The 26,929-nt window shown below is 41.3% G+C and overlaps 1 protein-coding gene across 2 annotated transcripts in view; it reads left to right on the top strand.

Moving 5' to 3' along the window:
• Positions 1-26,929, top strand: part of LOC131664191 (hemicentin-1) — a 111,533-nt gene that overhangs the window by 67,682 nt on the left and 16,922 nt on the right. The window contains exons 4-16 of one of the 2 annotated variants that reach the window (XM_058935088.1): positions 8,570-8,740; positions 9,085-9,246; positions 15,101-15,285; positions 18,192-18,342; positions 19,885-19,996; positions 20,325-20,503; positions 20,709-21,038; positions 21,781-22,407; positions 22,667-22,930; positions 23,020-23,277; positions 23,681-23,698; positions 24,754-24,894; positions 25,415-25,451. In XM_058935088.1, coding sequence (XP_058791071.1) covers positions 8,570-8,740; positions 9,085-9,246; positions 15,101-15,285; positions 18,192-18,342; positions 19,885-19,996; positions 20,325-20,503; positions 20,709-21,038; positions 21,781-22,407; positions 22,667-22,930; positions 23,020-23,277; positions 23,681-23,698; positions 24,754-24,894; positions 25,415-25,451 — 2,635 coding nt within the window. The remainder of the gene's footprint in view (positions 1-8,569; positions 8,741-9,084; positions 9,247-15,100; positions 15,286-18,191; positions 18,343-19,884; positions 19,997-20,324; positions 20,504-20,708; positions 21,039-21,780; positions 22,408-22,666; positions 22,931-23,019; positions 23,278-23,680; positions 23,699-24,753; positions 24,895-25,414; positions 25,452-26,929) is intronic. The other variant, XM_058935089.1, reaches the window with a different exon arrangement.

The raw sequence follows: 26,929 nt of genomic DNA, 5'->3' as shown, positions 1-26,929 counted from the left end.
AATAAGAGCAGTCGCCAGTAGTTGGACTGCAGATCCATTTATTATGTTTCAATTAAGAGAGCCCAGACTTGAGATACGGACAGATCTGTAGTAAGGATAAGACTCCCTCTCGCGCCCGGAAATAAGATGGAAGCGGCGATAAGGATGCCGAGTTCCGGCGAACTTTATCCAACCAGATTATCAAATGACCTCGGCATTAAGACGGATGACACTATCGCAGCTACTTCGCAGTGACAGAGATCCATGCATCTTTCTCTACACGAGCTTGCTATTATTGCTCGCGATCAGCACAAGTGATCATCAGATTCGTTCGTGGACATAAGCTTGAACCACAGGCGGATTTACGTTGATACGAGTAGAAACCATCAGACATTACATTTCTAACATATCCAAATTTAGCCCTCGTTCACTTTTAGGCTGATTTTCTTTTTAAACTAATAAAATTCAGCAAATATTTTATTAAAAGCGATCGCAGTTTTTTTCATTGTCGTGGTAATCAAGAACTAGATCAGTTTACGATGATACAACTATTACTAATGCCAAGCGAAGTGTAGGTAAATAAACAGATCCTAGAGTCAGTTGTAAAGTATACGAGCTTTAATAAAACTCATTTCACTGTCGGAAACTTGGTCTGCGCGCTCGCTATGTAGATTATATTACATTAGACACAGAGTAAAACATGATCGTCGTACGAATTTGCAATTCCAAACGCCGTATCTGTGCTACGCGAAATTTTTCTCACTTTGGAAAGAATGAAAACTTGACGGCGCGAACTCTCGATCTGCGAACACTCGGAAAGTACAATCGTAGCATCGCATCTGCTTTGCTGCTGCTACAGCGAGGCTTGTTCGTCAATCAGCTGCGACAAAAGCTCGCAAGCAAACATCGTATAAATCACAAACAGAACGGGCGCGGCCGCGAGTGCACGCGGAAAAATCGTAACTCGAGGCTTATCGGAATACTCGATTCGCCCTCGCTCGCACGCTCGCGAGTAAGAGAAACTGCGGAAATCCATGAAATATTTAAGAGCCGACGAAAATCCATTGACGCTACGGGGCAAAGTGAGCGAGCCCGCATTGAGAGCGTATTAGCGAAATGCGTGCGAAGCCTGTGTGGTTGTTAGATGTGTTGGGGGAGAGGGTGAGAAAGCGTCTGCAAGCCAATGCTCGAGAATCGGAGAAATATGAGGGATACTCCAAATGAAAGAGCAACGTGGTGAATGCGCGAGCCCTCATCCAGCAGCAGCCGCAGTAGAAGCAGCCGCGCCATGACGACTTCATTTGTTCGCTAATCCAGTTCCAGCCGCGCCAGTGCGTATTGCAACGGTTGACTACCATCTCTCGCTGAATTATTTCGATTGGTCGAGATAGAAGTGCACTTTATCGATTTCCTCACTGGATGTATTTAGCTAGAGAACGAGAAATACTTCGATTTCCGTAGGTGCGTGTAAAAATAGACCACCGTAAGCTCATGCCAATAGTATAAAAAAAAATTCCATCCACAAGAGAGACAATCGTGAGTTAACGTATGACCGAAAAAGTAGGCGTTATATATAGCTGTCGACGAGAGAACAAGTTGAAATCCCGGCTTGCAGGAAGTCACTCGCGCCGGAAATGCGTTCGCGATTCGCGATGCGTGCAGCCGCAACCCGTACTCTATGCACGCGCGCGTGTGTATGAACGTGTGTGTACGTATATATATATATATATATATATATATATATATGTATATATGTATATATATATATATATATATATATATATATATATATATACACGTATATGTATATGTGTGTGCATGTACGTTTGTATAAACACACACACAGAGGCAGATAGATCTGGTCACAGTTCTAACGCAAAGACTATCGACGAATGGATCGATTAGGCGCTCATTGAAATGGATTTCGCAGTGTGAAAGTGCCCACGCACACATACACTGCCGGTACTGTTGTTATCGATTACCATGCTTATTCAAGCGTTAACACTCGCTATCTCTTTTCTTCGGCGCTCGCGGTTTGCTTAATCGCACGCTGTTTGTTTCAATTCAGTGATCCATCAATGATTCGTTCAATATTAGCGAACCTGTACGGTAGCTACAAGTATGTCGAATTCTCATACAAGTTCTTGTTGAAGCTATTATTTCACGAAATATTTCAGTTTGTTTTTTCGACATTTTTTGAAATGTCAGCTGAAAAGGAACTAATACTGCTGAAAAATATTTTTCTCATTTCCACGAAACTTTTACTCGAGCGTGCAATGGACAAAATAATCCAGTATATTTATTTGTAGATATTGGAAAGAATTTCAGTGTACCTTTTTTAGCATACAAACTTAAATCAGCTTATGTGTAAAACTGTCATTCTAGAACTTTTATAATTTACTAGAATTTCGTTTATACGGTGAAAATGATTCTAATGATTCAAAGGAATATTTAACAAAACAATGACATAGAATTTTAGTGTAAAGGATACTGTAACAAGACAATAGCAAACATTGGATTTCCTATACAGAATGTACATCATGAGCACGTCCGGGACTATCAAGAACAGCGTAAAGTCCGAGCGTGGCAGGCCGATAATACAGCCGGTAGGATACATCGGACGTGGCCCAAATGGAAGCTAATAAATCATCAGGCTTTGAGCGATTGTCTGGCGGTCAGCTCGCGAAGTCCATCGTACTCGCTGATTTTACGCGCATAAAGCTGCGAGCAAAACACGAAAAGAAAAAAAAAACCACAAAAGGCGCACACGCGTAAACGCCACGAGTACACAATCACAGGTAATAGACGAACGCGCGCGGGCGAATTCAAAAGGCCATCCGGGAAAGTTAATGGAGCGCGGAATTATACTTTCAAGTCCGTATGCAGATTTTGATTATGCATCTTTTACTGCGCGAGATTAAACGCGAGAGAGAACTGGCAGGGCGATTTACTTTATTGCCAGGCTCACCGCTTTAATGGCGAATGATAATCGAAGTCATTAAGTGTCTCACCTCGCTTTTATACCGTCCTTCGCATAATCTAAACTTTATTCGCCGCGATAAATTCTTTTTTCACGTACTCGCTGGAATTAAGGGCGTAGCTGCCGCAGCCACCGCTGCGTTAGCTTTAATTCGAGCGTCGCAGAATTTACGCGAGAGAGCGCGCAAGTCAACAGGTCAAGTGCTTTTTGTACTTGACAACTTTCGGGAGGAGGCGGGGGTGGCCACTTGATATTCATGCCGAATATTAACGAGTATAAACACAAGGTACAAGGTCGGCATGTAAAGCACAAGGCTAATTTGCATAATTAAAAATGAAGAGGCGCATAACTATTGCCGAGTGAAAAACTTTGGCACTACGAAAAAGCGCGGCCACAGACCTAAGGAAAACTCATAAACTCCTGCACGTCGAGTGCAGTGTATACATCTTATTAGAGCTTAGTGAATAAACGCCGAGTTTGATATAGCTTTCGTCTATCTCCCTTCATTATTCTCAACTGTAAGAGTTTAATGTATGGAGGGAAGGCTGCATTCAAATGAACTTTTGCCAGCGAATTCTCGTTTATTTTCTGTCACCTTCGCCCCTAACTCAAGCTAGCTTTCGTGACCAGATTCCTCGACTAAAAGGATCGACCTTCCTAGAACTACAGTGCCATCCGTTTTCAATCTGATTAGCGCTGTGGCTTGTGAAATTTTAAGATAGGACATACAACTCACAGAAATTACGCTTTGACTTTCGCCGGGCACCTCTATACAGTTATTGATCGAATCCTCGCTGTCGGATACTCTCAAAAACTTTGCAATCAGGTTATTTGTCGTTTCATATACATACCAAGCGCATCTCCGGCGGTATAATGAAAATTCGATAATTGCCGTGCTTGCAAAACTGCTTTTTACGAGATGAATATAATGCGAAACACTCCGACATGCGCTTCATCATGACAAAATATATTGTCTCGTAATTTTTACGAGCCTACTGAGCGCAACAAATATGAATAATGCTGATGTGGGTAGATAGTGCTTGCTCAAAAGCCCATGAAATTTTATGTGTGATCGTGAGCTTTTATTACATTAAAACGACGGCGGACGCTCAGTGACTCGAAATTTTGTGGAAGACCTTCGGTTCAACGAAACAGGAGAGTCACGTGGCCGAGTCATTTTGCCAGCTGGCTTTAATTAAGTGACGTTCTTGCTCCATTTTTCCCTCCCTACGTTTTGTCACTTTTTCTTGCCATCGAGCTTGCTTCATTCTCAAAATCAGTCTACCGCCAGCGTCGGCGTTGAAATTACTGCGCCAAAGAGCGCCTTCTGATGAGCTGGCATTGAAAACGAAAAACACATCGAAATAAGGCCGCTTCAAGGAGTAACAAGTCGGAACACAATCGCAAACTCGGCAAGAAAATATTTGGTATTTGATCAAGCGAGGGCCCAATACACAAAGGTGCACCACGGGCAAAAAGATTAAGGTGAAAAGCTTTTCGCGTCGAGAGGATCGAAAAAAGGCGGCGGTATAGCAGCGCAGAGAGGGAGAGTGGAGCCAAAGAGCTTTCATCGAAATTGGCCTACGCGGCTGCCGGCAAGCTGTCTGCGCCGATTGGATGAGGGGTGCTAGCGAGTTGTCGAAATTAAGAAAGCTGTCACTGGCCGAGGAAAACCCAATAGCTGGTACAGCCAAGCGCTTGGTAATACGTTGAGATATATGGATCGAAACTCGAGTGTGATCGAGCAACGCTGTTATTCACACGGACAAAGAGCCAATTTTGCGGCTTCTTCTTCCTCTTATTTTTCTTCTTATTCTTGTTCTCGCCAACTCGTGTCTAGCCGCATGAGCTCGATCAGATCTCGAGTGCGCTTGTCAAAGAATACGTGATCTTCGGCCTGTTTTCTTAGCGTAAAGAGAGCTATTACAAATTTGACATTACACTGAAGAAGAGGAAAATACGGCAGGAGTGACAGGACATTTAGTATTCATCATCACACGTATCCATCGTTTATATTTTCCAGAGATTAAAAAAAGTTTCTTCACGAAAACAATATCCTTTCGAAAAACTTTCTCAATAACTCAATCATCACATATTAATCTTTGACAAAATACTCTCGCAAACTTCTGTCATTCGATTTTCGTCTATCCAAGATTGAAAATGTTTGTTGTTCGTACAATAGTATTTCGGTCAACAATAAAAATTTTCCAAATCATCAAAAAGCTCGGCGATTATTCGGAATTCTGAAGAATCCTCGAATTGGGAAAACATGAGAAGAGTTGTGGTTTTTGAGCTACGTTTAGCCGGGCTAGAAGAGAGTTGCGAGTCTTTACCGCTGACGTTGAGTTGACTGCTGCGCGGTAGTAGAAAATGCCGGCTTTTGGTCAGCCACTGCGCGAGAGCTTCGTCCTTTATTCACTCTCTGCCAACGTGCTCACGGTACAGAGCTCAGCTCGCGAGCTTTTCCGTACATGAAATTGCCTGGTTTATAAGGGGGAAACTAGCAGCGAAACGGCTGTTCCCTTTGTCGCGCTGCTATGTTGGCCAGGAGAATTACTCGAGTTAATTGTCGTCGTAAAGTTGCCCTACCAACCTACAAGCGTTATTACGAATTGAAATAAACTGGTTAATTTGCTTGATTGTTTATACATTTTTGCATTGGCCCGCGAGAGCTACGTCGTGATTCTCTGAGTCGATTGAAAGTAAATAAGATGTTATGCAAACGCGATGCAATATTCGCTGTGTAACCGAGGCAAAGTCGTTTCGCTTTGAAAAATTGTTATAGTGTTCCACTTTGAAAGTCGCTCGCATGAGAGTCAGAGGGAGAGAGAAAGAGAGAGAAAGCTCGTTATTCAAAGTACATTTTCAAGATTTCTTCTGCCGTAGAGATAAGTCGCTTTGAAACGTATGGAATTCTTTTGACTCTGCCAGAAGTAAGCATAACGACGTAATTTCAGAGAAAACGTTGCAAAAAAGAAAGAAGCTACTGAACGACAGGGCAAACGTGAAGGAAAATCCAGTGAAGCGATTAATCGGCAATAATAAAAAAAAAAGAGAAAAGAGATACTGCGCAAGCTTTAACGTACTTAATTGACGTAGTTAAGGCATAACGAAAATCCGGTCGCACACTCTCGCGCGCGCGTGTGCCCGTGCAAGTAGCATGTCAGCCAAGCCTTAATAACGAGTGAACGAATACGCTCGCGCTTGGACGAGGCATCTGGTGCTTGTGTGTGCCTCGACTGCCTAATGAAATTACAAAAGTTTCAGCGGCATCGGGTAACAAATGCACTGCGAACGTAAAATTGACTTTTTAAACGCGGCGTTATATAGTGCTCCAAGCAGCCACCAATGCGCAGATGCGCATTCGCCTACTTCAATAGCTTTCATCCTCTTACCCCCGATAGCTTTCTCAATTTTTCAGCATTTCTACCTGAGTTTCGCATCAGTTTTTTTATATACCGTTGTGGCGGAAAAATTCCAATCCAGTTTTATTGACATTACATTTGCATTCTCAGTGCACTCGTTCAATCGGAATCCTTCGATTGAACCGTTAATACTTATGACATTTGAACAATAAAATAACTTCCAAATAGTAATCTATCTACTAGCAATATCTTAGATTACATTATCCATAAAGCATATGCCTTTAATCACGTTGCAACAAGGAGTCCCTGTATCAATTAATAAACATATTAAAATGACTAGTTAAGCGCGAGCCAAGAAGAATACAATTTGAATTGATTCATGGTGAAAAGCAGCTGTTCTAAAATAAATCTCTGCTCCACTTATCACAGCAATATACGTGCTCAACTCTATATCAGTGCAACAGAGGGAACTTCAAAGCGAAAGGAAACAAGAGGCCAGAGTAGAAGAAAGGTGGGGAGGGAGGAGGGTTAAACGCAGAGCATAGGGAATGCACGTGCGAGAACAAGAGAAATGCAGCAAACGTAAAATTAACGAAGAGCCCAAAGGATTATTCGACGCCGATAAAAGAGCAGCGCTCTAACTATACGCGTGGCGTACTATAGTGTATCGTTAATGCCCGAGGCCCACGGCGAGAGCCAATCGCACGGGAGGTTTTTTGCGAAAACCAGTCACGCAGGTGCGCAAGTTAGTTAGCCGTACGTAGCCGCGACTTTTCCACGTGAGATAGTTAGCCAATTCGTGCACCCTTGGCTGAGTAACTAATTTTCGTCCAAGGCCAGTGTTATCGAGAAAGAGCCGCGCGGATAGCCTATAAGCCAAGCGCATTACTTCGAGTGCAAAGTAAACGTTAAGGAGGCTGAGTGTGTACACACACACAGGGGCTATGCGCGCGCGCGAGCCAGCGAGAATTCGAGTTTCGACGAAGCTCCTCCGGATTGGCCGTTTAATATTCAGCGGGTGCTGGTTTAATATTCAGCCAGCCGACCTACATTGCGACTGCTCCCCTGGGAATGCAGCCTCTCTTTTCCTCCTCCATTCTCTCGTCCTGACCCGGCGCGCAAGCTTCCTCTTTTTTCTGCTTTTCGCTCTCACTCCTCGCTATTTAATGCCCCATCGACTGTCACCTCGGTCGCGCGGCTGCATTTGTCTTCCGTGTGCGCTCGGGATTTAGAGCTTTGTTTTGCTCGGCACCCTCCCCCCCTCGCCCTCCTCCTCGCTTCTTTCTGCCCGTAGCTCTCATTGTTCGAGATCACGGCCAGGCGCCGATAATTTTTTATCCTCTTCTCGAGATCGCCATCCCAAGAGAACTTTTGTTTTGACTAGCAAAATGGAATAATTTTGCATCTTCTCTCTCTTTCCGGATCTATTTTTGCATTCTCAACTTCTTTTCTTTCGCCTCTTGCCGCGCCTCGTCTCCGTTCGCGAAGTATTTCGATGATGAGCAAACAATCCCTCTGGAACAAATTGCTTTTCCAATTTTTACCTCATCCTGAGAGCGCGAGCGCGTACTAAAAAGTTGACTGGGGCATTAGAGAGTTTATAAGCAACGGCAAGGGAAATGAGTAGAAACTCGGCCATTCAAGCGCGAGACGCGGATTTTTATTCTCCGCCTACGCGCCGGTTCGCTTTTGTTTTGTGCCCCTCGAGTGCAGCACTGTGCTTTGCACCTCTCTTTTTCTCTCTCTAAGGCACCATGAAGTGCTTCGCTGTTTCTCTTGCGAGGCCTCCATTAATCTTTTGGGAAATCTATAAATCGATACAGCGCAGCTTTAAGTTTCTCCTAATGGTGCTACGTCTCCTCCTCTTTTTCAGATACGTTTTCACATTTTTCCTGCTCTCCATCTCTCGACCATTATTTTCCAATGCCATGTGTTCGAATGCTCTCGAATCCCTCATTATTCAACATTTGCACAATCGTCTATCACAAACTTTGCTCCAATTCTATTTTAGTTAATTTTATACTGACTAAAATAGTCTTGCAACATTTATAATCATTTATTCTATAGCATCTGCTAGAATTTTTTTACGAGACCTATGCTGTGGCTCAAACGACTTGAAATATGTGATACAAATGAATTGCTCAAAAATCGTTATTAAGCTCATCAATGGAATGTGTTGAATCTCATATAATCTATTCCGCAGATATATGCAAAAGCTAATTGGCTTTTCCCTTTGTGTTTGCAGTGGCACCTACCTCGGTACGAGTGGTGGACGAAAGCACGAAACAGACTTTGGAGGACGGACGCGTGCTGGGTCCAGTGATCGAGGGTTCCTCGATAGCACTGAGATGCGAAAGCGGCAAAGGCAGACCTGTGCCGACTGTCGAGTGGTACAACGGTAACACTAAACTCAAGTGTAAGTTTCACTATCCACCGGCTTTCATGCTAATCCGTTTGCACAGCTATACCGTTGCAAACATATCGTGATCCAGGTGTTAATTACGATGAATCGAGATTTTTTTTCTATAATTTCGAAAACAAAACGAACTGCAAAAATCATTTTATTTATAAATGTAAGCTTTCCTGAAATACGTTAAATGAGTAACGGGAAAATACAAAGTTATATTATAAGTTTCTTGAAAGGTTGAGTTTGAAAAAAACAAATTCAAACGATCCATTCAGTGTAACTCAATTGATGGGGTCGACTTTAATACTCTTTTATACGAGAAAGTTAAAGCCTATATATTTCTAAACTTTCAGCGAAAAGTTCGTCGGAACTGGAGGAACACGAAATCGGCACAGGAAGTGGCACACTTAATCTTGTGGTCGCACGTAGTGAATTAGGCGCCACTTTTAGCTGCAAGGTTAGCAGCTTAGCACTCGCCGAACCTCTTAAAATAGACATCAAATTAGACGTGCATGGTAAGTAATTAGACAACTTATTATTAGCTTTTCTACTCACGCAATATAATCTTTTGAAAAATAAAAATGAATATTGAATGAGACTTGAAGCAACTATAACGCCAGAGTCTCTACTATCAACCGAATCGCTAACGATTTATGTACTTTACTATAAAATTACGAATAATCTATTCATTTACAAGTATCTTATTATTTTATAGGATTCTACGAAAGTATGACTTGATTATCGCATTTTTTATTACGTATATCTAAAAATTTCAAACTTTTCAAGAACTCTATCACCTTTTCTTCTCCCAGTAAATATTCAAAGTACTCGATCATCCAAGAACTGTATTCAATAAGATATGAGACGACGTGATACCATCGTGCCAGAAATAGGAATGTGCCTCGAAATATTCGAACCTCGAAGTTTGAAAAGAACTTTTCTAATGTGAGAACCCTTCAAAACTCGCTCGAAAGTAGTGGTCGCAAAGGTAGATCGTGAAGGTAATTAATAAGTTTGTCACACGAGAATTAGCATCATCGAGTGAAAAGGGAGAAGGTGGGGGAAGGGGAGGCACTCATCAAACTCAGAAGCTCTTGCGTCGCTTGTTAATTTAGTGGCTGAAACGCGCGCGCGAGAGAGAAGCCCTCTTAGCGATAATTCAACGGTACCGCATCGTCGTTCAGTAAGAAAAGAGCAGCCGCTGCTTTCATCAAACTTTGCGCGCCAGTCCAGCGTCCCGTGTAATTGCAAGAACCTCCTGGATCAATAGACTTCAAACACACACGTGCGCGGGCACACACACATACACACGTACATACATAGCTTGTGCAAGCTTTTAACAAGTTTTCCAACGTCTAACTTTTCGCCTCGTTACGTGTACGCATGGCGCGTATTCTAGCACAGTAAGTTGACAATGAAATTCTCAACGAGTCTTCAATTGTACATTCATGAATTGGTGTAAAGCATGAGAAAACTAGGCCACCAAAGGATCTCGTAAAAGTTTAACGGGAATGAAAAAAAAGGTGGTTCGTCTTCGATAAAAGTCGCTTATATGCATAAGCTGACTCGCGTTGTAAATCGAAAGGGGTTATCGCGATATTACATTAAAAGCTAGGAAAGAGAGAGAGAGAGAGAGAGAGAGAGAGAGAGAAAGGAGACTGAGAAAGAGAAAGAGCGGGAGAAGGGGCTAGCGCCAGCGGAATCCTTTCAAGCCTGCTGAATTTTAAAGGCTTGTATCGGTGCCGCGCTGAGATAATGGCAGCGACGAGTGGAGAAAAGTTTTTGCACGTGCGAAAAAGCGAGTGAGCGCTAGTCGCGAGTGGAGGGCAAGGGAGAAACGGAAATTGAAAGATAGAAAAGAGAGAAAGAAATAAGTGCCATAGCGCAGATGGCCCTCTGTTTAATGGTCCAACTCCGGTAATGTCGTTTGTCTCCTGCATCCGCGCAATGGATTTTCCAAGCTCGTGCGTTCGTTTAATCTTCTCCTCTCTGTTTGATCTCGCCCACCTCTATCTCTCCTACTCTGTCTGCCCTTTCTTTTGCTCATTTCGTCACGCGAGATCCTTTTATGCGGATGACGCTATTATTCTGAGAGACGCGAACCGCCTGGAAGCACTACTGTTTGTGCAATTTAGAAATACTCATAAGCAGTAGATGTACCACTGTGAATCTTCTACATTTATAAGTGCTTAGAATGGTACTGTGTGATTTGATAAATTAATTAAGTCGAATTTATTACGGATAATTTGCAACGCGATTGTAATTGAAACCCAAATTAACACGAACTGACCTTTAAACCAGCAGTTTAACGCACAAAGTGGAAATAACTGACAAAATAAATAAAAGGCTGCAGGCAAAAGTTATAATTTAAAAGTGGCATCGAGGAATCGGGGAAGCATGAAAAGCAGCATGCGCGCATACACATGTAAAAGCATGTGCAGGTGAAATGCGAGAAATGCGAAGCTTGCATTTCAAAAAAGCAGAGCATGCGAGCAGCTTGTGCCAGACGACGAGTCAAGAGGGAAGCACAAAATAGCGCGATATTATTACCACTCTAGCTGCTCTGCTTAGCTTTCCTAGGCCTTTCCTTTGCCCTTTGTACGCGCATTGCACTCGCTCTCTTTACCCCTAGTTATTTAGCACAGGGGTGACATTCCGTCACTAATTTTTAACTTTCAAGAACGATAGCGTTATTCCTTATCTTTTCTTAAACAAATGTACGGTTGATTGCTTAGTAAAAAATAACGAAAAGAGGGGTATTTTTTTACCGAATCGAATAATACGAAAGGCATTTGATATTATGCCTTGTTTTTAATGGTCCACGTGCTCTTTGTTATATCAATCATCGACTGCGCTACTCATCAAAATCCAAATTGTCGTCGTCAAAACTAATATTTTAACGTTAAAACAAAGCGACGAATTACAATTATATCGATAGCGTTATTCAATAAATTTTAAATAACTCAATGAGTAATGCAACCAATAACATTGCGATAATCATTCATTTTACCGTTTGACCCTAGCATTCTACATTGAAAAGTCGTTGCAACAACGAAAATTTTGAAATTTAACAAGTAGCACAGTTGATTGCTCATAGAATATAAAACACGTGTAATATAGAAAACTAGGCATTCGTAATTTTTGATTCTTAAAAAGAACCGACAGAATATTGCCACAAATTTCAGCTTCAATACACCTACGTATATAACATTGATAATGTGCAAATTTATTGAAAAAAATTATAGAATTGAAGATATTTTTATTTTCATTTTATTTGCATTCATATCCGAGACTTATAAATATATTATATTATTGCATTGAATTCAGTATGCGTTCTACTAGCATAAAATACCGTATAAATGAAAAATTTTTCATTATCTTCCAATGAGAAAAGTGAAAAATATTTCAATCTCTGTTCGAGATATCAAACGAAATTATTCCTTTCCATTGTGTTTATTGTCAGACAGCGAACTACAATATTCATTATTCCACAGAGAAAATTCTTATTATTTCCATCTAATAGAAAAGGAACGAATTTGCTGCTCTAGCAGCAAATATCTTTCACCTACAAATTAAAATAATATGCATTGAATATTGATTCTCAAAGTCGACGAAAATTACTTAGCGTTTTAATCAGTTGAATTTTAAATCGAATAGTGAAATCACCAGTCTTTGAGGAAAAGAAAAAAGAAACATTGTGCATTTGACGAGATAAAATTTAATCAAATCTCAGCATTTGAGCAGTATTTTGTGCTATTTTCCATTCTATCGTTCCGCTTCGTTCACCGTAGGACGAGTACCGGTTTCTCTCACCTATTTGTCCTCGTCCACGTATTCTTGGAATAACAATGAGTTCCGGTTTGCCGAAGAAAAAATTTAATTATGACATATTCATAGCAAGAAATAAATTTAACGCTGAGCAAAAGCCACGGAAGAATATTTTATTCAAAACACTCGGATGTGTTCATTTTTCTTTATATCCGCAAAGCTGTCGCGACGATTTTCACGGCTACATCAAACTGCTCTTTCAACGTTGACCGCTGTAAAATTTTTTATATTCATAAAACTAAATTCTACAAACTTGCATTTGTCTGCAGTATTTTCGAAGTAAAACATTACTCGACGTGTTCTCGTTGAAGCTGAAATCGCCAATGAAATGTCGCAAAGGAAAAAGCCGTGCGAACGAAAACTTGGGCAGTAGCCCGCGCGTGTGCAGAAGGTGTCGAACGATATCAGCATATTTTCACGCGGCGAACTGCTGCTGTCGTTGCCCACACTAAGACTCGATCATCTTTTTCTTTTTTTTTACTGTCGCCGGGAAAATCGCAATTTCGCCGGATATTATGCCTGGTCGCGCGAGCGAGCCCCCATCTGTTACTCTGCCAAGATTCTCGTTATCTCTGCGCCGCCGCGTGCTGCTTTCAGAACTTAAAATCTGAAGTCTTTTTATTCGCTGATACATCCTGCAGATTTTTAGCTGCTACAGCTATTTCTATAGAATTCGCCCTTTGACAGAATACTTTCAACTTATCATGCACTTGATGTAGATTACTATATACGTTAAAAAATACTTATACATTTTTAATTTGAAAACAAAACTCCCAACCAAAACTTAATGCATATAATTTACTTTAAAAGCTTATTTTACAGCAATAATTCACGTACAAGTGGTGCGGCAAGTTGTATTAATCTGTTTTTCTCAATGTGCTACACTAATCCCGAGACAAGTAGATTAGTCTGTAACTTATTACATGACAAATAGATCTGCAAGATTACTCTACATGCCACGACTAGCCAAGCTCGTATTAAATCATTGTGCCGCGTTTTTCTAGTTTTTTTTTCAAGAGACGTACAGAGCGAATTTAATTCCTTGATCAATGGCTCGTGGAGAATACACATAGGTATATAACAAACCTGGCGGGTTGTTCTACTTTTCGAGCTTAATATAATTGTCAGAACGGTTATACCTTTCCAAACGAGATAAAACGAGACGACCGAAATACTTGAAGACTCCGGAGAAGTGTCTTTCGACGAAGGAAAAAAGAAACGTTACTTTTTCTTCTTTTTTTTTGGCCAGCTGCTTTTATTTTTGCTCTTTCTTTGTGTACCGCGCGCGCGAGCCGTCGTCATCTCGAGGACAAGAGGCGCGCACCACAAAGCTCTCGAGGCGACCGCGTTTTTCATTGCTCTTTCTCTTTGCGGAAAAGTCCGATATCTTTATTGCCGGACCTCCATGACCGCGAGAAGAGAGAGAAAGAGAGTCGACGTGGCCCACGGCTGACGAGGGTCTATGAATTAAAGTTAGCTCTCGCGTAAACAGTACCCTTTTAAATGGCCACCACGGCGTGAAAAATTGAGAGTGACTTTTACTCCTCGACACCTTGATGAGTCAATTTCAGTTTCCACCAACCTTACTCTCATTTCTCATTCTCTTATCAATGCATCTGCCTTTTATTCTTCTTATTACTTTTTTCTTTTCTCGTTATCCGGATGCACCACAGCATAACAAGCCAGCTCTACTTCTTTTTGTTCAGTGTACCACGTGCGTACGTATCTTTTGGGTGTACGGATGTGGAAATAGGGAGAGAGAGAGAGCCTCTTATCAGTTTTGACACTTTTTATCGATCTATTACCGACCCCAACCGATGCGCGAGCCTTTTAATTCGATCTTTCCCGTCACCCTTTTCGCGCCTCTCTTTACAGCTTTATAACTCTATATATACTTTTTCCTCCTCTTTTCAACAGTAAGTGATTCCATTAGTTACTCTTTTATGGAACACATGGATCTTCAAAGAGAAAGTGTCATTTGGAATTTCATTGAAATAATGCATCGCATTTCACTTTACGCAATAGCCACTTTACTTTAATTTTTGAAAAAACTGTCGAGTGGTTATCAATAAAATATAATTTTTAAATATTTTTACGTAAACTACCGTACTTTGTAAACGAGATCGTATTTGAAGTTTTATGTACATCAGAATTTGAAAACAATGTATAATTTGTCAATTGAATGTTAAAAGTGCAATTATGTAATTATTTTTAATTAATGAAGCATATTCTATTAACACTGTAATCATATCGATCTTTGCTTATGTTATAAAAGAAAATCTAAATAGACGATTTAATAACTGAAAACGTGTTAGCGTTATCGCCAAAATATCGAAGAAAAACAAAATAAATAAAAGTATTTGTTTCACAAAGCTGCCAAACAAAGCTGAATCCAACTTTGTAAAGTTTGTGAAACTTTTGAGGAGAGGCAGTACTGAGAAAATCCCCAATGAACTACAGTCAGGCACACACTAATACACGTACAGCTGGCTATATGGATGTATGAAAGTTGAGATCCATCGCTATTCTTTGTGTTCGCAGTGCGCCCGATGAAAATGGACATCAAAGGTGTGGTAGGCCACGTGATCCAAGGTTCCAAGGTATTGCTACAGTGCGAAGTGCAGGGTGCCCGACCACCAGCCAACGTCACTTGGTATAACGGCACCGAGATCCTACATCGTAATAGTAGTCGGCTCGATATGTACGAGACTAAGTTCACCGACAACGTGAGTCTTTGAATCTTTCATCGTATCTCATCTCCTGTGTGTCCCGACTTATCCCCCTTGAAGCTTTCCTTCCATTTTTAATGACGCGTCAGAACTGCAGAAAAAGGACGCACGCGAGCAAGAGGGAGTGCTACATTTTTCACCAAGATAAACGGGATTCAGTAGCTCGTGCAAAAATGTCTACAGTTGTCGCGTACAATTATTTACCGCCGAATTAATTAATCCGCATCGAATGCGCCATATTTCGAGAGCGAAAGCCCTCGCCCGTCGCATTGATTAAGTTCATCCCTCTGTCGCGTCGCAAACACTTGAATTTTCAGTCCCAATCAATGCTGCAACCTAACTCTATCAAGTACAACGAACGCCGCGACAATTTCTTTTCTGTATGAAAAAAAAAGATATTATGACAAAGCACGTTGAAACGTGCCACGTTTCAATGCTCGATATCACAAGAGCGCGATGAGAAGAGCAAGCAACGATAAAAATGTTCTCGGCAATCAGTCGATCGCGACGAAAAGCATGAATGTGATTTTTTTTTGTTGGCTTGCCATGGGTGCACCTGCACACGTACATACCTCGCTGCGGCCGCTTTTATTAAGCTTACGTAAGCGTCGGCTTGGGGTGGCGGGAGGGGGGGGGTATAGGTGGGGGTGCGAGGGGTTGCTCCAATTATGGATTTGTAGCTCCTGCGTATTTGCTCATCGCCAAGCGTACAATTAGCTTTGTTTGCTAAGTGTCTCATTACGCGATGGCTGACACGCAACTCACGCGCCTCGTTCGACCCCAATTGGCTTTACCACAAAGTATTTCTCTCTCTCTCTCTCTCTCTCCCTAGCGGCTCTTTTCCACATTCATTCATACACGCAGTGTATGCTGCATGTATTTTCAAGTTCCTCTATTATCTGTTAATTGCGCAGTTCTCTTTCTCGCCGGCTATAGCCTATCTACGTTCTATCTGCTTTTTCTATTTATTTTATTTTTACGATTTCGTGAGTCGCTCGCGTGTACATGCTCGCCCTTTCGCGTTACTCTTATTTACTTGTTGATTAGCGTGGAGCTCGATAGCCACACTCGATTCTATGTATATCTTTTTTCTGAGCTGGCACAAATTTATCGCTCGTAACGTGTACAACTCTATTTTATCTAAGCAAAGTGATATATTGCTTGCTATGTTTGCGCCCGCTGTAAATTTATTAAAAAAGCCCTTCGAAAGTCTAGAAAGATTTCAGTTTTTTTTTTCACATTATTCTATCTGTACAAAAGTAAAATAACTCCTTCGTATAAAATATTCCTCAACGATTCGATAAAAGAAAAACGGTGAATTTTTTATATACGAGAGCGTTGAATACAAATTGAACATTTTTCAGGCAGACTATTTATATAAATGACGACAGACCAACTTTGAAACTCAAAAGTGTTCAGATCTAAAAAAAGCCGCTTCCAACGTCTGCACCCCTACAGATTTCAAATTTCTATTTCGCTGCTTTTGAGATTCACAATCAACCTAAATTCGTGGAGGCAAGTTCAAAGGGAAAAAAGCACATAGAAAGAGATAAATCGTTCGTTGTATCTGTGAAGCAGCCCGCAACAATATAGAAGTAATATAGCGCTGTGTCGCCAGCAAACACAGAGAGCGGCGAAATTAAAAGAGCAAAGATAGAAAAGACGTTATAGAACGTATCGAGGGACATAAGCGCGCGAGCATAAAGATGAGAGATAAAAGACAATGTACGTTCCTGGCTCGGGTCACCACGCGAGCATGAGAGTAATGGCGCGAGATAATGAAAAGTCGCGAGACGAAGCAGAAAAGAAATTATGCCTGCGAGGCGGCCCGAAAAAAGAACCAGCAAACTTTTCTTGGTCTTTGCGCGCGTGAATGCGTATATATACACGCTGCAAGATGACGAGGAAGAGGGAGAACGAGAGGGAGTGCTCAGCTCCCAGCGGCACGCGACGTGACACTTATCTTGATTACCTTTGCGGCTTGCAACTGCCGCGAGAGACTACTACTCTCTCGTAGCGTAATAGATTTTCTGCCGCCGCTTCTTCTTCTACTTCTTTGCCGCCGTCGTCGTTCTGCAGATTGAAAAAAAATTAGGTTGGAAAGATTGCTCTCGCAAGCGGGCTTCCTAGAGATTTCGGGTTCGAAAGTTTTACGAATGAATCACGCGTTCGACGCGTCGTTGCGCTACCTTGAGTTCTACGTCACGTTTCTAATCTGAGTGGAGACTTCGCGAGTCTTGCCAAACGTGACTGAAGTTACCGAAAAAAAAAATTGTTTAAAATAATACGAAAAATGATCCGATATAGCTTATCATATTAATACTTCCAACCTTTTAAATTTAACGATATAGTTATACATATATAATTTATAGATACTTGCTATTAACTGTGAATCTATAAAACGATTGCCGTGAGATACGTTTTAAAAATTCAAATTAGTAAGCGATTCCTTTTGGCCTTTCCACAGAGTTCATCAATTACCATAATTTTTATATTGAATAGTGGGAACATTAATAAGCCTTTAAATAAAATTACGCCAACGGGCCGAAAATCAAGTTGACATATGAAAAAAAAATTGAATATCCGCGATGATAAAAGGGAGACGAGCTTAAACCAGAGAAGAATAGGGAAGCGCCAAGGGGAGCAATTACAGGCATAGCGTCTGAAAAAAGTGGGTTAATTCAGCTCTCTCGGCTCATTAATCGCGGCAACGTCAATGGGCCATCGTCTCGTGAAAGCGCTGATGCGAAAGAATTACTATTGGCTCTCACTCTCACTCTCTCTCTCTCTCTTCCCCACCCTCTCTCCCTCTCTCTCTCTTCCCCACCCACACTCTCTCTCTCTTTTTCTGTCGTTAACTCAAAGCTTTTGTTCACTCAATTTTTTTTTCGATTTGCCAACAGGACGACGGAACCACGCAGACTAACAGTTTCCTCGCGTTCACTGCATCTGAGCACGACAACGGCCGTAAGTTCAGCTGCATGGCGATCAATCCGGTCATGCTAAAGGAAGGGAGTCAGCCAATGAAGGATACCGTCATCATCGAAGTGATGTGTGAGTATACGAGCAGAACTTGGCTTTTGTCTGATCATCTCATCGTTTAATTCAACTGTGCAACTTTCCATTGTAGTCGATCACGCGATGCCTCTTTATTCGACTTTACATAGTTTGCGTGCACTCGCGCAAAGTGATTCCAATATATTGGTTTTTACGAGGACTTTGACGACTTCTCAAGATGACGGGAAATGGCGTTTCTGCTCTGAAGGAATTTTATTATTTTATCGAATATTAATGAGTGTTTGATAGAACGAAATTAAATTATCGTTTTACGCGTAGCCCTTTATATTAGGGGGCATGCCGCGAGTTCGTAAGCAACACTATCAGATTGCTTTCACAAACACCGACCGTATATCTTCCTACCTCTGACTCATATCAAAATTCAATCCTCTTGATGTTTCAATAACATGAAAAAACTCTCATGCTCTGCCTACTTTATTTGTGCACGCAATGAAGTTACAATTGCACGCGTAGAAAATTTAATATTTGCGTATCAAGTCATCATAGCGAGAAACTCGAGTAAAGGAAAAAATTCAAAAGTTTCGAGTGGACTTTTTGCCAAAGCTAAGAGGTCGAGTGGCAACGTCACGAACTTGTCTAATAACTTACTTTAATTTTTCAAACTACCGAGCAATTTCGGAAGGTTCAGTGCTCGAGGCCCAACGTGAGCTCCAGCGGAAAGCTAGTCTCTCTCTCTCTCTCCCTCTCTCTTTCTGTTGGTGAGCACCAGAGCATCATGCAAATTCGTCCTTTCTCGATCCACGTCACGTTCACCTTTCACATTTCCCATACCCCCGCGGGGCTCTTTTCACATCTGGTTAACTAGTTTCCTATACATACACATACTTATCTCTGTCTTTCTCCTCGTCCGCGGACGACAGTCTATTACGCTACCATAGCTTCTGCTGCTACTGCTGCTGCTATGCTCTGTTTGAAAATGTCTCGACAGCGCTTTATGCAATGGCGTCGATGTGAAGCTCTAAAGTACGTGATATATTCAAACAGAATAGTGTCAATTAATTACTATCTGATTAAAATGCTAACCAGTCAAAGAGAAATTCGATTCCAGCAAAAACCCGAAACTGGCCGTAGATAATTGCATCGAAAATATGACAAAGGTCTGAGAGAACTACTCAAATGAATGGTTTTATTGCGATGCGTCCGCGTGATCAAAGCCTTTGATAGGATTACTCAATAGTTACTTTAAAAAGTAAATGACATTTGTTGAAAATCAAGCGAATTCTCGATTGCCTCGATTGAATGAAATTTATTAAAAATTCCACGGATAATGGCCAGATCAACAGGATTTTATGAAAGATTTTTTTAACTTTTTGCGCAATATATTTTTTCCAATATTCCTCTTGATCACGTTATTTCCAAAGCTCCACTAGATGAATATTTGACAATCATATTTGCCGTGAAGCTGTATTGAAAATTTAATGGAAACCAGTAGCTTGAAAAATTCTTCAAAGCCAATCTAATGGAATATAAATTGAATAAGATAAAAAATAGCCAACTATGTCTATTGTTCTTTTACAGATCCTCCAATCGTCCGGATGAACCCAAGCAATATAACAGTAAACGAGACCGAGGACTTTCAGTTATATTGCGAGTACGAAGCTAACCCAGCCACCCTCATAAACGTAGTATGGTAAGCTTGAACTCAATTTAAGTATAAAATCCAAGAAGTTCTCTCTCTCTCTCTCGGCCAATGAAGCGCACGCCATGTAGGAATAGCCGAGTTACCTCCAGCTTATTCAATTTCTCAACACAAATTCCGTAAATTGAGAGAGAGAGAGAGAGAGAGAGAGAGAGAGAGAGAGAGAGAGAGCCGAAGGGTGCGCGCATCCTTCCGCATGAAAAAATCAATTTCACGCCAGCAATATATCAGCTAGCGTAGAGGGACGAGAAGCGGGGGAGTATTTGAGTAGGATATACAACAAAACGGAATAAAAAAATGCTTGATCTTGTTTTTGCAGGCAACGAGACGGAAAGAACTTGACGCTGAGCAACGAGCGCTACGAAGGCGGTACGACCGAACTCACGGCCTTACTTGTCAAAAATGCCACTGCCGAGGATATTGGCAAGTACACGTGTATACTGGAAAATGACTTTGGTACATCGAGCTCCAAGGAATACATCGACGTGTCCGTATTGTGTAGGTTGATTTGTTTGATTGTATACATATTGATGTTTCCTTCGATATAAAACTCAATCGAACGCTCTTCTTTCCGCTGTACGTTCCATGTACGTTCAATTCACTCGGGAACTCGAGCGTGAAGCGAGCGACTACGATGGAAAAGAAACATCGTTCCGATGATTATGCGCAAAGAGTCGTAAATGATTTTTATTGCAAATTGCAGTTCGGCCGATAGTGGAGGTGACAATGGAGCCGAGCACACCGATTAACGAAGCAGTACGTTCGAACGTCTCACTGAGCTGTGACGTGGTGACAGGTAATCCTGTATATCTGGTGGCAGTGCGATGGTATCTCGACGGCGAGTTACTTAAGGAGTTACCCGACTGCACACCGCGTGGCAACGCCACTGTCGCCGAGGAATTCTGCGACATCGACCCAAGCAAACTACTATTGGAATCGGTCGGCAGGTCCTTCCATGGCAACTACTCCTGTGAAGGCAAAAACGACGCTGGCTGGGGTCCTATATCTACTAACAAGCCTCTCATCGTTCATTGTAAGTCAAAATAAAGAATCTTTTCTGCTTGTTAATATTTCAAATCATCGACAACTGAAAAAGTTCTGCGAAAAAATGGAACGGCACTCGATCGACTCTCGAGCTATAAATTACATTGATTAAAATAGTCAAATACAAAAGTTAGTTGCTTTTCTCCGCGATCGATTGTATCGAATGACTTTGTGAGACACGAAAAAAATAATCCAATAATCCGAATGAAGCGTATTATGCGTTTCGCGCGCCCAGATATTCAGAACCGCGGCGTCGGCGGCTGAATCGCTCGAAATTTATTTTATGTAAAGTATATGCATATCCAAGCTTATATTGAGCTTCCGCATGCGTATATGCATATATGCAGCCGAGCATTTTACGAGCAGCGGATCAATACGCGATTTACGAGATCGTAAAAGAGACTATCGAGCGACATTCAGCACTGCACGCTCCGAGCTTATACCCTGATTAAATTAGCTTAAAGTCCACTTTGAAGTCGCCGAGCCTCTGCGAGCGTTAACCACTTTCGACTGCAGCAGCCACGCGCACATATACGTGTATACGTTATAACAACGCATGCGCGAGAACGGCGGTTATAACACGTGGAGCACGGTGTCAACTTGATCTTCAACTCGTAAAAAAGTCGCGTAAAAATATGCCAGGACGAGCAAGGCTGCCGAAAAATTTTTAGAACACTCTTCGGCCAAGCGAATGAACATAAAAAGCATGGCTTGCTCGTGCTTTCCTCCAGATAAGCCGGGACCAGCATCGATATCGTACGAGCCAAGACGAGTAGTGAAGAAGCGACCACTCAACATAACATGCGTGGTAAAGGATCCTGGCCGACCAGCTGCCGCGGGCTTCAAGTGGTTTCGTGGCTCTCATCGACTTACCGAGATCACCAGTGCCGTTTATAGGATCGAAAAGGCTCGACTGGAATATCGCGCAAACTATACCTGCATGGCCTACAACGAGGCGGGCGATGGTGACCCCGCATCTATCTTCGTTAATATCTCGTCGCCGCCAGCCTTCATAAAAAAACTGCCGCAGCTGAAGGGCTTTGTGTTCAATGCCACGAGTGCCAGTTTGGACTGTCACGTGGAGTGCTCGCCACTTTGCGAAGTCGTCTGGATGAAGAACAACAAAACCATAGACTTCGCAAGAACGAGGCATTACTACGTGGAGAACAGACATACGGCACCAAACCTCGGCTCCGATGACTTTGAAAGTATCAACTCGTCGCTGCATTGGAATCTCACGGCGTGGACGGCGGGTCAACTGGACCGGGAAACTGACAATGACGTTACCTTTACCTGTATGAGTACCTCTAATGGTATAGGACCTGGTGTCGCCAGCACTGTCAAAATTGAAGTCTACTGTGAGTTTCACTTGACAAAACTGAATATTGCTTTCGCATTTTTCTTATTTAAATATACGAGGAATACAATCGATAGTATGTAATTGGAAAAAAAAATTTGAAACTATAAAGTATTTTTTCACTTGGCTGTCTTTGAAGCAGCTATAGCTATAGCAAAGTTCCATTTGACTATTAAAATCCCATGATTTTTGAAAGAATCAATTGCTCTAAATGCATAGTAGAGAAAACGTAATGTAATACCTCTTGTTCTGACTAACAGTTCCACCGGAGAATGTAATGATTCCGAAGAAATCGATAGACGTGACAGAGGAAAATATACCCGAAGCAGTAACTTGTAACGCGATGGCACGTCCAGATCCTCAATATCGGTGGTATCGCGAAGACAAACCCGAGAAAATAGTATCCGAGGATTCAATTCTAAGCTTTAAACAAGGCCTCCCTCGTAGCGAAGGCGGTACATACGTTTGCCAGGCGAGCAACAAAATCGGCAGCGCCACGAGAACCATCAACGTCAACGTGCAATGTGAGTATTAACCACGAACACGCGATTGTTAATTGACGGGCAATAAAGTGCACGAAACGTGATTATTCGCGTTCGTGCCTGCTGAGTAGACAAGCCCGAGTGCCACGTGGACAAAGTAACGGACGATGGGAAAGACTACGTGGTGTGCAGTGCCGAGGGCAATCCGCCAAAGTACGAGTTTCGCTGGTCACTTTCCAGTGACAATGACACGATCGAAACGGTGCCCGTCGCCAAAGACGGCAAAAGTTACTTGCCGCTCGACGACTCTGTCTCGAACCCGAGGACCTACGTCTGCATCGCTAACAATACTATTGGACCGTCCAATCCCTGCGAACGTCACGTGCCTGGTAAATGAAATTTCTAGATAATTTAAAATACTTTTAGTTGAATTTTATCAGTATGTTTTTCAGTGTTTTGACGATAGTCCGATAGATAGCTTTTCAATAGATCATAGATTAATCTTTGTGTCACGATAATTTACGGGCGTATGGCATGTTATTACGCTCAGTGCTTACATAACACAGATTCATTGTACGCTTATATCGCTTTATACTTGCAACTGATATTGGTTATTGACACGAGTCATTATGTTTTGATTTAGGTTCTGAATACGGTATATATTTCATAATGTCAAAACACCAAAGTATGCTCATAATTCTTAAAATTTGAAAGATAAATAAGAGGAACATCATTTTTCTCTCATTCAAATTGAATTAGCTATTAAATTCACTATGTTTGAATATTTTTTAGCACACCAAGGACTGGATAGTAAGTCAAATTTTTGATTTGCATTGATTCATTTATGTAACTTTGAATTCACTATGTTTGAAATTTTAAATTGAGTTCGACGTGAAAACATGGAAAGTTCATCAAAATTAACTGTTCTAAGTTTTTAGTTAATTTAAAGTTGCCGACAAAATTTCCATGCTTCGTAATAAGTTTGATTCTCGGAATAACGCAAGTTCGAGTCTAGCCTGTTGTAAATTTTAGTTGAAAAATTTCAATCACCTGACATCTAATCAATTATAATTCAAACATTCACTTCGAAATTTTCAAATAGCTTCTCGAGAATTTTCGTTATTCAAATAATGATTGACTTATAAACATTGCATTAATCACCGCATAAAAAACCACTGTCATAATGCATTGCATTCATTTTACAACTTCCAAATTCAATTTATTAGTGCAATTTTTTTTATTAGATGAACTCTGAGAGATTACAACAATGTGGCTCGATTTAGCACATAATTTTCACAGAATAGTTGGAATCCCGAGAATTTTTTGTGCATGCTTTTGCGGAAAGCTTTAAAATGGCCGTGGCGAACAAGAGGGCATTGTAAACTTTTTCTATAGCACGCGCTCGTCGTCACCCCGTTAAAAAGCGAAAGAAAGAGAAAGAAAACCAAAGTGAACGAAGCTTGCGCACAAAGATAAAAAAAAAGTCACACGCTAAAAAGACATTTCGACGCGCACGCGGGTCGCATTAGCATATTAAAGAACTCATTGAAGGCTCGGATCAATGAGGTGCTGCGGCTAGCCCTTTTCACACTGCGACATTTTCTACCGCGCGAACCGCACAATGAGCTAGCGTGTGATTATTCATTCAAATGTGACTTTCACGGAATTAAAAAGTGGGTTTCTTTATCTGCTTTACGCCTTTTGTGTTGGTTCTAGGTGCAATGAAAATTTTTTTTCTTTCTTTTCTCTCTATTTTGTTTCTCTTGTTTTTTGGATATATTTATTTTTTGTATAAATGTCCAATACAATTCTGAAATTCTATTATCCATGAAAGATGTTTAAAATTATATTGATGATTCTTGCAGCGACTATTCCCTGGTGGCTGAAACTAGACGGCGATCTATTAGTCATTGTTATTGCCACAACGGTAATAATCATACTGGTGATCATTGTCATCTGCGTCGTCATTTTCCTAATGTGTCGACGTAAACACACCAAATTAAAATGTAAGTTCTCGACCTTTACTACAAAAGTGTTTCTGAATTATAACAATAAAACTATCAGAGTAAGGAAAACATTAAATAATCGATTCAAACAAACCATATGATCATCGATGGATTTGTTTGTGGACGCTGAATATGAAATTTTGTCTGGCATGTCACTGTCAACATCTATCCGAAGTTTCAAATATTAAACTTGATTCAGTTTTATCAAATCACTTGTAATAGATAAGTCAATAGATTGATGTAATTTGCCATGAACTACCACATTTCCAACTAATCACATTGATAAACAACTTTTTTTGAGCAATCATTTTTTTGCACATACAAATTTGACTTGATCCGTAATTACAACCAATCACACAGTGCGAATAAATAGAAAAGACGCACATATAAATAAGCGATCCGCAAAAGACTACAATCCCAAATGTATACTCACATATTAATTTTTGTTTGTTCACTTTGATTGTCCTTCTCCTCGCTTTATAAAATAAAACACCTTGGACATTAAAACGCCAACTCACAGACAATAATCGAGTGGTCGAATTGGAAGAACGTGAGCAGTAAGTACCAACGAGTAATCCTGCACTGATTGCACTTCTGTGTACACAGACACAAATGCACAATTTATAATGCACCTTTCGGGCGGCCGCTAATGAACTCAAACAAGGAGCTTGATGCGCTCGTGTAACCCGCTCGGATTTAAGAGCTGTCGAGCAGGGTCCGCCGCGTTGATCTGCTTTGTCCGGATTTTTCCACGATACGCCTTCGAAAAGAGCTTACTGCGGACCTTTTTACTCTAGAGGTGCTTTTCACTTTACACCCTTCGCACGGTTGCGCTGTTGTCTGTCAACTGTGACAAACCGACTTTGATTTGTTGCGACGATTCTTTAGAATTGGTACAACGAAAATTCAACTATATTGCATGCATGTATGTTACTTCTGGATTTAACGCGATAAGTTCGGTCTATGGAAAATGGCAGCCGTAAGTTCGTCTTACGATAATTTCTCCAGCGATAACCATCGCCGTAAGTAGTATAAAATCAAAACCACAAAGCTTTGATAGGAGAAGGGGCAGGACGCAATTTGGAAAGTACGACATGGCTTATATATAGTATGAGCCTTTGGCTAGAATCCAAGAGCTTTTTGATATTTAATTGTTCTGGGCGTGGCTCCGCGACACTTGGATTTTAATGTAACATCATAATTAACCAACTCGGAAGCTCGCGCGATTATTGTGATTTATGCCTTGACATTCGTTAATCCTAGCTCGCGAACTCAACTTGTTACTCTCGATTATGCAACCTTCCCTTGCTTACCTCGCTGTTAAATCGACGCGAACCGAACGATCATTAAATCTGCTTCTTTGTATTACCGAGTGAAGCGACGTCTGCCACCCCTTGCATAATTTAGTTTGCTTGATAGTGTCTGCTCACCTGCTCACATTTATTGCCTTTGCTTTTCTTTCTTTTTTACTCAAGTCGCTTCTTATATGCTGCAGTAGATTCGCTTATTATCATAGAATGATAAACAGGGCAAGCTTTCGCATGACTCCAGATAATATGAAGCACCGAACCGTTGACGCAACTTGCAAATGAGGTAACGGTGACTCACTTAATGGACTTTTTTGATATTTCGACATTGTGAGCGCGTAAGTGTGTGTGTGTGTGTGTGTGCGTGCGTGCGTGTGTGCACGTGCGATGATGGATTATGTAACACTTTTCGTCGGCTTCTTTGATATCCTACGTAGCATGCGCTTGTCTTCATTTCTGCCGAGAAAATCCCTCGATATATTACCAACAAGGAGTCTTTCCGGGTCTTTAACTTTCCAAGCACTATTACGGTGCAATGTGTCTGTAGCTCGTTTCTCCTCTGTGCTGTTCATTAATGCTAACTACGTATATAATAGCGCTACAATAGTCACAAAATGATATGATGCATATAAGTGCTTCATGAAGCTATCCGGTGAAAAGTAACCTCATCAATTAACTATTGTCTACGAAACCATAAAACCATATTAATTAGCGAACGAACAGGTGAC

The sequence above is a fragment of the Phymastichus coffea genome, unplaced genomic scaffold (genome assembly GCF_024137745.1).
Source record: "Phymastichus coffea isolate CEN01 unplaced genomic scaffold, Cenicafe_Pcof_1.1 PCOF00043, whole genome shotgun sequence".
Classification (NCBI taxonomy): Eukaryota; Metazoa; Arthropoda; class Insecta; order Hymenoptera; family Eulophidae; genus Phymastichus; species Phymastichus coffea.
This window is presented reverse-complemented; position numbering and strand designations above follow the sequence as displayed.